We start from the raw sequence: 11080 nt of genomic DNA, 5'->3' as shown, positions 1-11080 counted from the left end.
ATTCCAGATCAATAATAACTAATAATGAGAAATTTACAATAAAAAAAACATAAAATACCTATTGTTTAGAAACATCTTTTTCAAGTTGATGTTAAAACATAGTTTCTAAAATATATTATCTAAAGCAAACTTGTTATAAATGTATTTGATAATGTTAGACTTGAAATACTTGGTTTACTCGTAGGTACATCGTCTGAAGTATTTTCTCATTCATCCGCAATTAATATTAAAGCTCACTCAAAGTCAACCAGACCGGACGCATCCGGACAGAATAAATATATTTTGCTGCTGCACAATGCTCCTGTTACTTTGCTCCCACGGCGTAGAGAAAATGTTTTTAGAATTGTTGATTGCGGTATGATATCGTATTGCTATTAGGTTCCATTAATGTATTAGAGGTTTACTGAATTCTTCTTTTTTCGGAGAATACTATCGGTATAATGAACTAGAAAATATTTAATTAATAAACGCTGTAGGCTCCAGCGGGTAATGGGCCATTACGTGTATTGTCGTGAACCGGGAGCGGCGTGTGGTGAGCAACTTGGGGCAGGGAGAGTGCAGGGACTCACCGCGGCGCGGCGCAGTTAACTCGGCAGTATATCTCTCGCGAATCGCAAGGGCCGCAGATTTATTGCCGTCGCCGACTCAACCTGCGCCCCCCGCCATTGTCGACGTCCTCACAATAAACTATACATTTATCTCGCTCGCTTATCAAACTATAAAGCGGGACGGAATGCGAATAAACCCTAGAATCCTGTTTGTGAACCTCTTGTACGTACTCTTACCTAGAGGGTGTGTTTGAGTGTTAATAACGCTATTTTGAGGAGGGTGTTTGTTGCATTTCTTAGGATTGTTAGTTTACAATTTTAGCTGTGCGGGCAAAATATGCTTTGAGCCTTTGGAATAGGGAATATTATGATAAATGCAACGGAGCGCATAGGTAGTTTGTGGAGCGTCAGCTGCTCGCCCGCCACGGTTTCATACCCCCGCTCGGGCTCCGCGCCGCTCAGACAGATGTTATCAATCATTGTTCGTAAATTTAATAAGACTTGTTAGACGGAAACTTGAAGGATGATATCGTTGAGTGGACGAGAAAATTGTGAGATTTGATTTATTGTTACCAAATGATCTATTTAATTGGACAAAAAGGTTTCCACTCGGCGTTAGCTTCACCCGTTACTCAATCTAATATGTTCTTTCATAAATGTTATAAAAGAAATTCAGTTTTCGTGACCTCTGTAACCTCTGTTTGGCTTCTACGTTCTGATGCGCCGCTGAAACGGATTATAATACGGTTTTCACCGGGTGAATGAAGATATAATGTATGATAACTAAAGTTTAGTATAAATGAATAAATCAGCAGCGTATTTTTGAACCCCTTAAATATTCTTTTTAGCTTACGTAAGCTAAACCGTTAGAGTTGAAAAAAATGATGTGTGAGAGAATTATATTTGTCTCTAGTATAAGTTCTATCCTGTTCTATCCTAAAATGTTTGGACTACCAATAACTAGAATGCGAACAGATTAGTGAAATAATTCGTTTCTAAGATCAATTGTGTGATAATTATTTGAGTGAAGTGTTAAGTGAGAAATAACGGTGAAGGTGCTAGTGCTTGCTGTGTGCTACGTGCTGGGTGAACATGGCTGAGCACTGGTCGTGGCTGACGGGCGACGGCGCCGGCGGGGGTGACGCGCAGGCGGGGGAGTACACCTACAGCCCGCCCTCACGCCCCAGCCGCCCGCCGCACCGCCCGCTCGTCAAGCTGGCCACCAGTGCGCACCTGCACACAATCGCCAGGTACGACGACATAGCGATCATTGAATGAACCATGCAGGACATGTTGTGTCGGTATTTTAAATTATGTAGCTCAGTAGAAGTCTATCCAAAAATGTTTTATTAAGGGCTTTATATTCTATATAGAAGTATAACGAAATAACTGAGACTAAAAAGTTGTGCTACGCGTCAGAGTGCGCTCTACGTGTACTGCTCGAGCGCGGCCTCCACCATGGCGAGGTTGGGCGCGATGCCCTCGCGCTGGGCGGTGCTCCGGAAGCACAGGGAGACGTTCACGATGCGTTCGCAGTCGTCGTCCACAGTGTCGTGCTGCTGCTCGCATTCGTGAATCATATCCACCATCTTCTTCGACAACAAATCACCTGAAAATAACATTAATTATGTTATAAAGTACTCATCGAGCGTTCACCAAGTGACGTGACTCACTAAAGCTAGGGAGACACGTCTTTAAAGTTATGTTTTGTATTTAAATGAAGCAGTTTCACTTGAAATAAATTACAACGATATGTCCGGGACAAATGGTACAGTTGTTTTTTGCTGACCGTTTGGGAAGCTGCGTATGTAGTCGTCCATGTTGAGGCGGTGCAGACGCACGTCGTGCTGCAACAGCGACAACTTGTGCGACATGCAGATGAGGGCGCAGCCGAACTCGCGTGGCACCGTCGCCTTCCCGAAGTCCTCACTCCAGTAGTGCGCGAACGCCGCCATCATGTCCGTCGTCAGCCCCGACTGCATAGGATACAATATTACAAATCCTAACCAAACTTAAAGAGAAGTAAGATGCTTTCTTGTTTTAAACAAAATATTTTTGTACTCGTTGAGTTGTAAAATTTGTTTTCTTTATGAATACTCCACCACTGTTAAATATTACCTCCTCTCGGCATTCCTCTAACGTCTGTCCGAAGTGCGCGGTGACGTGGCTCATGATCTCTGCCGTGGCGGCGGCGGGCGCAGCTGCCAGCGCCAGACCTACCAGCACACAGCTCAGACACCAGCGCACCAAACCCATATCCATAGTGGCACTTCCATCGTCCGGGTCACAGTTATATATATGCAAGAAAATCGCTTTATTACGGCCTCATTAGGAATGTAAATTATACATTTTTGTCATCATGAGCATAAAGGAATAGCAATTTATTATACACCTTGGGTTCTGCGCCATAACATCTAGTAATCGCTGTTTTCCCAATGGATCGAACAGCGTATTAACTGCCCAGTACTGTCAACTCACGCTGTATTTATTTCTTCAAAGGCTGCTATTAGAGTTGTTTACAAAGCACTGCGTCTTCGCTGTAAAATATATATTAGGGAAATTATCATCTGTTTGTGTGTGCAATATCTATCTTGTACATCACTGCTCAAGTCCGTGTGGGTTCCTTGTAAACCAATGACTTGACTACAGATGATGGAGCACACCAGCAATATGAGGCGGATATTATATAGAAATCAGAGTAGTCGAAATCATAGAACATGTACAATTTGCTATCTGCGGTCTCAATAAATCTAATCAGTCAGCTTATAACCCGAAAAAACAAAGAACTGCTCATTTTATATGAGATGCTAGGAAAGAAGAATTGGAAGTTGGATCTGTGAACACCTAGCCTAGTGTAAGGTTCTATTTGCGATCATTGCTACATGTTTTGCGCGCGTTGACACAAGATCTCCGTGGAATGCGAGGCACTTGCCCGACTGGTGACTGACCACCCACGACAAACGTCCCCGCGTGCGCCAACATTTCTACAACAAGAATAAAAACTATTCTATGTTTCTCGTTATCAACTTTTATGTACCATGTCCGCAATGTTATCACTTCATTAACTCACGTTGTTTTTGCACATTTTACGTAAAGAACAACGTTGCTTCTATGATTCAAACAACAACAACATGTTGTTATACTTATTGGCAACAAGACCATTTACAAGTTCCAATTTCTTGCATTTCATTATCATATAAATCTAATCCTTTAACTCAGAGTTCCGTATACAATACTAGCTGTCGCCCGCTACTCCGTCCGCGCGCAGTTAAAAAATAAAATGAAAAATAGATGTTGGCCGATTCTCAGACCTATTGAATATGCTCACAAAATTTCATGAGAATCGGTCAAGCCGTTTCGGAGGAGTACAGTGACGAAAACTGTGACACGAGAATTTTATATATTAGATATTACAAGTTGTTGTCATAATGTTTTTACCAAGTCCGCGTTGATGTCGTGTGTGTGAGTATTCCTGTCACGATTCCCATTCCGTGGTCCATTGGCTGCGGAGTGCGGAATCACTTTCCCATAGCCCTAGTCGGGAGTCTCGCAGTGACGGATGGCCAGCACGTGAAGGCTGTCGCCTGGAACACACGGCAATTGCTTTTTACTGAACCGTAATTGTGTAGCAATGTGTATTATACTAGATTGTTCCTTGATTTGGTGAACTCAAATCTATGATTTTTCACTTTTAATAAAATAAATGCAGCTTAAAGAATAAATTCAATACATTATACCATACCTATTATATTTGTGTACCATATTTGTACATCGAGTTTGGTACGCCAATGTTATATTTTTTTTTCTTCAAACTGTTTTGGAAAGTGACGATTTGAAAAAAATATAGTTTTTACTAATTATATATGTACGTGATATGAATGATTGTTGGTGAGCTCGGCCCCCAGTCCACGGCAGGTGTAGTGGCCATTAGTTTCTTTCGCGGGCAGATAGTATTTCCATCTATCATGGCGGCGGAGAGTGATCCCTCACGCACCGAGCATCTCGTTTGGCGCTGCCGTAGATTTAGAACAATTTATTATTAAATAATTATATTAAATATGATTTGATATAATATTTACGTATTACAAATAATTTTAGTAAAATTTACTTCTTTTTTTATTTTATTTTGACACCAAAGGCAATATAAAATTGGACAGATGTATTTTATTTTCGTTAAATTTCACGAAAGTTCTCCATTTTTATTTATTTTATTAGCACTTTTCTATCATTGTACATATGGGTACCTATATAAAAACATTGTTTTAGGGGAAGTAAACAATGCGTAAAATTATAATTCCGCAGTATCGAGGTCGTTCAAAGTAAGTGTTCGATATCGTTACATGTGGAGTTGCGAGCGGCGGCACGGCGCGGCGCGTCGGTGTGCACCTGCACATCCTATTATCTCTAAACAATAAAACCGAACGCGACACACATGCCGCCCGCGACTTTGTTTGGTGGAATATATAAAAATTTCCATATAAAAGAGGTCGCGATTTCTTTGGTAATATTTATGTCTCCCCCGACGCCCGACGCCCGGCGCCCGACGCCCGACGCCCCGCGCTCTACGTGTACTGAATGTCAGCCAGGCGCCGTGCATGGCGCGATCGCTCATTGTCCGCCGCCCCTACCTTTCTTTATGGCATATGCCATGTCTGAGATTTACATTATCTATGTTATTATTGGGATTCTGCAATGTTATGTGTGTACTTTACAATGATTTAAAGTAACAGGCAATGAACGTAGGGGGCAAAATATATGTAGGTGTCCCACGTCGAAATCACATAAAGACAAAGTACGTTAAATAATTATTTGTACATACATTTAAATTTATACAAACAGAAAGTTAAAAAAAAAACCATTTTTAATTAAATACCTTTTATCATTGCCGGCGCCTGCAACAAAGCAAGAGCAAAGCCGAGTAATTATAAATTTTTTTAGCGTATTATAATTTCAAGATTTACCTTTTTTGTCTCCAAAAAGATTTAGTCTAGAGCCTGTTTTGTAAAATAACCGGAATAATGGACATGATATACCGGAAATGTTCTGCGAGAAAAAAAATCATGTGTCAGCATTAATATTTAATGATTTCTTCGTAGGTGCGTCAACTTCATCCATCAGCTTGTCAGCGCTGCAGCAACGCGCCAACTTGTATTTGCTGTTTTCTTTTCCCACTTCACCTTCAATATCGTTTTCTGTTAGGGCTACTACCTTTCTTTAAACGTAGATCCGAACACTGGTAGTTAAAAAACAACTACAAGTGTTCGGGTACGTACTTACTTGACTCCTTGACTTGTGACATTTCACGTTACTTACTCTCACAATAATGTACACGAAGCCGGTGACGTCGGGCCAAATTCAAAGAGGTGGCAACCCTATTTCTTATGCCAACAACCATTAGTTTGTGTAACTTTTCGTATAAAACAAAAGAAAACAAACTCAAAGAATATATCTATAGAGTGCAAATTAATCGCGCAGATTCTAGTCATGTCATAATAATAAATGTAATAAATTGTTTTTGTGTATTTGCAATTCAGAATAGTAAGTAGTTGTTATATAAATAAATAATAAAATTGAACTTAAAACGACTGCTCTAACATTACGAACGAATTCACATGAAAACGTGAAAATGTTTATTGTATTTAACACATGGTAGTAAAGTTGTAATCAAGCGTAAGTTATTTGGTGTTGAAAATATTATACATTTAACAGCTACGTTATATAGGAGCGTCAGTGGTTCAGTTTTAAGCTCATGTTTGACCGGACCGTAATCTACAAGGTCCGGGTTCGTTCGGTACCAACCCGCACTCGGTCAGCGTGTTTGACAATGGCCCAGTCATCCCTAAATTGGGTAGGCTCTGGGCCCCTCAGTGGGGACATGTAATGAGCTGACGACGTTAAATAGGAGTGTATATATTTTTAAATCAATAAATAAAAAAGAACAAGTCTCAACTTACACAATCCAGTGTGGTCTTACAACTCGTAAGACTGCAGCATACTCGTATTATGTTACATGATTAAAAAAATTATAAAATAACCACATCGTCTTGTCTTTGTGACTGATTTAACATCACTACGTGTACAGTTGATATTTTTCTTATTAATTACCACTACATGTTAGGAAACAAATAATTCGCACTCATCTCTCTTTCCTGACAAGTTAATTGACTAAGCAAGTGTCGGTTGGTGCCTCACTCACAATTACAACCCAGTAATTGACAACTTGCTACTGCTATAAAATGAAGCACCCAGAGAAATAAATTAGTTTTTTCTTAAATATTAAGTGAAGTTAAACATGGACAAAAAGATAATATTTGTAGTCATAGTATGTATGCTTACATGTAAAACTGTTTATTCTTCTCAAGAAATCATACAAACTATGTCAATAAATTACATGAAAGGTCTGGACACGTGTAAAAGTGAGGTAAAATTGCCAAATAATTCATATTGAAATAAAATTATATTGTCTGTAGAACATTTTTATTTACGTGGTACGATTTTTTTTAGTTGAATCTCCCCGACGTTGTCGATATAGAATTCGCTCAGTTTTGGCGCGAGGACTACATAATAAATAACAGGCTTACGGGGTGCGCCATCGTGTGCCTTTCTTCAAAGCTGGACCTGCTGGAACCAGACGGCAGTCTGCACCATGGAAACGCCGCTAATTTCGCAAAGAAACACGGCGCCGGTGAGATACTAGTTACTGTTGGGGCTTGGTTTTTCGCAAATACACGACTACCGCATCTCTTTTACCTATAATTTTAATCTAGTAGCTTATTGCTAATCTTGTCGCAGTCCTAATCAATGTCTTGACAGTTACGGATACTCCTTGTATCGGCTTTCAGTTTAAGAGGCCTTTTCAGTTTAATATATCTTAGGGAAATTTGTTTTGTAAACAGACGAGGCAATGGCACAGCAACTGATCGACATACTACATCAGTGTGAGCAGCAGTACCCGGACAAGATGGACGCCTGTCTGCACGCGCTAAAAGTCTGCAATTGTTTCAAAACACAAATACACAAACTAAACTGGGCCCCGGACGTAGAGCTCATTGTGGGGGAAGTGCTCGCGGAAATTTAATACTTTGGTTCAGTATCATGTAATGTTAGCAGTTTTAAATTAAACATATTTGTAATAATTTAAGAACGTGCAGATGTAGTTTTAGTATTTTAGTATTACGTGTTTGCGATTATCTCGCACTTTATCTTAATTTAACGGCCCGGCCCGCTCCTCGGACGTTGAGAGATCGCTACAACGACATAAAGCGATGTTTGTATTAATCTACTGATATCGTTTGTTATTTATTTTAATTGGTTGTGGCAGTTATTTTCATTTTAACATATTAATAATTAAAATAAAGTGCATCAAAGTGCTTCTGAGTTCCTAGTTGTTTGTTTCCTAAAATCTTCATGTTAAGTTCCTACATAAGACAGTAGGAAATTGAAGTCTTTAATGTACGCAACGTGCAAAATAAGTCGAAGCTATGATTAGCAAAAATTGCTGTTAATGCATTTGCGGCTGCAGCGCCATCTGTCGGTGGTATTGACCGCGTCTCGCTTCTTCATAAAAATGCATTAAGATGATTTGTTCACTAATACAATAATGAATATGCAGTGTTCACTTTACACTTAATACTTACACTTTATATTTTAGCTCTTGACTTGTACAAAAAAGTTATAACAATGGTTAAACTTTCATATAATTTTCGCGCACTTAATACAAAGTTATTTGCACAGTAATTGGCACAGAAATATTTCAAGTTTTGTTAAGTGAACCTTTGCAATAAATTACCAAAACGACACTTACTGCCATTTGTATGCAAAAGTAGGCATTAAAAAAGTGGCACTTACAGTACAGTCGCGCACACAATTTGTTTGTGTTGCATGGCGATTAGTGCACTCGGAAACAAACGAATGCTGTTTACAAAACAAATTGATACAAAGTGAGTGTCTACTTTGAATGTAACGCCGCCATTAGCTCGGGGTAGGCTCCACAGACATGGTGTTGTTGGCCACTTTATTGGTTGTATTGGTCATGCTGATCACACATCTTGCCGCGTTCGAACCTCCGCGGACGGTTGTCAACGACATTAGTTCCAAAATGGGTGATATCATGGTACAGTGCAGTAGAGAGGTAAATGATTAATTTTTAAATTGTAAACTTGCCAAGGGAATACTTGAAATTACCTTCAATAGATATACCAATACAACTTAATGTTACGACGCGACGTGGGAAACGTTGTTAATTAAGGCCGCTTATAAAAGTGAAACTGTTATTCGAGGTAAAGAGAAAATTGACAAGGTAAATTAAATTGCCTCCATAGAAATTCACTGTCACTGCCTTCATGTAGATTGTAGACTCTCGTAGTTCTAGGAAGTGTAGGTACTTTATAATTTAAAAATGTTAAAGTGTAGTGGAAGTTCTATTCCTATTTTAACTTTAAGCTGAGAAATACAGAAGAAACATGTTGCGAGATCGAAAAAAAAAACGGATATAATTTTATCCCAGATGTATCCAAAGTATCACGTGGATCCTGACATGGACAGCTTCTGGGACCCGGATTACAAAGTGGAGGATGAGCGGCTGGGCTGCTTGGCCGTGTGTGGCATGCGCCGGCTCAAGTTGACACACAGCGACGGCCGCATCAACGTCGCTAACGTGCGGCGCTTTCTCACCGCAAACGACGCCGGTTCGTTGCTTTTCTGAACGTAACGCACGTGATTAGCTTCAGCGTGGTTCTATTATATGCATAATTCGACGTAGTAAATAGCAAGGTGTCTATAGACCCGAACACTCGATGGCAGCTGGAGCAGATGTTCGTGAAATGCCACGAGGACAGCGGGTTTGCGCAACGCACGTGCAGCGCCGGCCTGACCGCGCTACGCTGCTACCGCACCACCATCGAGCAGTTCGGCTGGGCGCCTGGCAGCTACTGACTGTTGATAATCACTTCTGTCTTATCAAATACATCATGTCTGTAACAATTAGCGGTCTTATTGTCAACGCCTACTTTAGTCTACTAGAACTGTTAATCTATACCCGAAATCTATAACTCTGTCATTATAATATTTACTCCGTGCCCCTTAACTAACAAACCCCTTTATTTACATTTAACTATCTGTCGTCGGCGACTTCCTCTGCACAGAATTAAAAAAAGCTTAATAAGTAGCCTATATGTTCTTCCACACTCTATAATCTACATCTGTTCCAAATTTCATCGAGATCCATGCAGCCGTTCTGGAGATATCTTCTAACAAGCATCCATCCATCCCAACATTCGCATTTATAACATTAGTATGATTCTTTAAGATTTGGATTTCGTATAAAATTATTTCACTTTAAATGTCTTAAATTATTAATTAAAATTTCATCTCCCATTGTTGTTATATTCAATATCAATATTAAGACGAAAAAAGAAGTATTCTTTTGAGAAACACAACAACACATGAAATGATAAGCTGATACCAATTTAGAAAATGCAGTTTATTAATATAAAGATGCAAATAAAACGGAACAAATTCGAAAGTCAATAAAGACGAGATATAATTATTGCGATCGTCTGTGTGCATTGCAAACAAATTGTGTCCGGTACGAAGCCAATCGTGTTCATTCGTCGCGCTGACGCCGGCCATTTGTGAGCTGCGGGGACGAGTAATTAGTTTTAGCATTACGAGAGCTGCTGTAAACTCGACTCACTGCAAATGGGTGTGGTGGTGCGGACGGCGCTACTGCTGCTGGTGGTGGCGGCCGCAGCAGATGACGCCCCCAGCTCTATTATCAATGAGATCAGCAAGCAGTTCGGCAGCATGATGCTCTACTGCGTGCAGTTGGTACGGTACATTCACTGTTGTACTCTTTTGTTACCGTTCGAGAAGGTTGAGAGTTGCGGGTTGTGGTTGCAGCTATACCCGCAGACGGGCTACTTTCGCGACGTGCTGGACTTCTGGAACCGTGACTTGAACATCACGGGGCACACATACCTGGGCTGCCTGGCTGCCTGCAGCTTGTTCAAGCTGCAGCTGCGAAACCGCGACGGCTCCCTCAATGAAACTAACATTATGAACTTCCTCCGCCAGAACGGCGCCGGTATTTATATAGCATTATACATGTTGCTCATTCTTTGTCTTTGTCATTCAGGAAAAAAATTAAAGCTTACGACACCTACTCTGCTTATTATGAATTTTTACAATACATTTTATTTTCTCGTCACATCCAATAGATACAAAAACCGACTTCTTACATTTATTCATTTTCATTCAACAACAAAAATAGTTTAAAGTTATCAGGGGTCAGGTATCATAAGCGCCGCTAATTGGTTCACATTATCATTGTGGTGACGGTGGTGCAGTCGAGAATGACGCGGCGGTGCTGCTGGAGGTGTTCAAGACGTGCCAGAACGTCTCCAGCTCCGAGCGCAAGGCGTGCGCCGCGGGTCTTAAGACTATGATTTGCTTCCGATCACAAATATACCGCCTCAACTGGACGCCGCAGTTCTACAGGGGCCCCTTTGAAAATGTATTGAATGGAAAATAAT

General features: G+C 40.4%; 4 protein-coding genes across 4 annotated transcripts; 3 read left to right on the top strand and 1 right to left on the bottom strand.

The window, feature by feature from the left end:
- Window positions 1–1872: 1872 nt before the first annotated feature.
- LOC106718876 (general odorant-binding protein 2) lies at window positions 1873–2830 on the bottom strand. The gene is made up of 3 exons (XM_014513076.2): window positions 2667–2830; window positions 2338–2524; window positions 1873–2157 (listed from the first exon to the last, which is right to left on the bottom strand). The coding sequence occupies exons 1-3, from the start codon at window positions 2808–2810 to the stop codon at window positions 1976–1978; spliced, it is 513 nt and encodes a 170-aa protein (XP_014368562.2). The 5' UTR covers window positions 2811–2830; the 3' UTR covers window positions 1873–1975.
- A 4004-nt stretch (window positions 2831–6834) lies between these two features.
- Window positions 6835–7626, top strand: LOC106718877 (pheromone-binding protein). Its single transcript, XM_014513077.2, has 3 exons — window positions 6835–6969; window positions 7053–7233; window positions 7445–7626. The coding sequence occupies exons 1-3, from the start codon at window positions 6841–6843 to the stop codon at window positions 7624–7626; spliced, it is 492 nt and encodes a 163-aa protein (XP_014368563.2). The 5' UTR covers window positions 6835–6840.
- Window positions 7627–8646: 1020 nt separating this feature from the next.
- On the top strand, window positions 8647–9482 carry LOC106718852 (pheromone-binding protein-like). Its single transcript, XM_045681688.1, has 3 exons — window positions 8647–8679; window positions 9055–9235; window positions 9310–9482. Exons 1-3 carry the CDS (start codon window positions 8647–8649, stop codon window positions 9480–9482), a joined length of 387 nt encoding a protein of 128 aa, XP_045537644.1.
- A 741-nt stretch (window positions 9483–10223) lies between these two features.
- Window positions 10224–11080, top strand: LOC106718853 (pheromone-binding protein). Its single transcript, XM_014513053.2, has 3 exons — window positions 10224–10376; window positions 10449–10632; window positions 10895–11080. The coding sequence occupies exons 1-3, from the start codon at window positions 10248–10250 to the stop codon at window positions 11077–11079; spliced, it is 498 nt and encodes a 165-aa protein (XP_014368539.2). The 5' UTR covers window positions 10224–10247; the 3' UTR covers window position 11080.

This window comes from Papilio machaon, chromosome 16, assembly GCF_912999745.1.
Source record: "Papilio machaon chromosome 16, ilPapMach1.1, whole genome shotgun sequence".
Classification (NCBI taxonomy): domain Eukaryota; kingdom Metazoa; phylum Arthropoda; class Insecta; order Lepidoptera; family Papilionidae; genus Papilio; species Papilio machaon.
The sequence above is the reverse complement of the archived record's forward strand: the minus strand, read 5'-3'. Positions and strand labels throughout refer to the sequence as shown.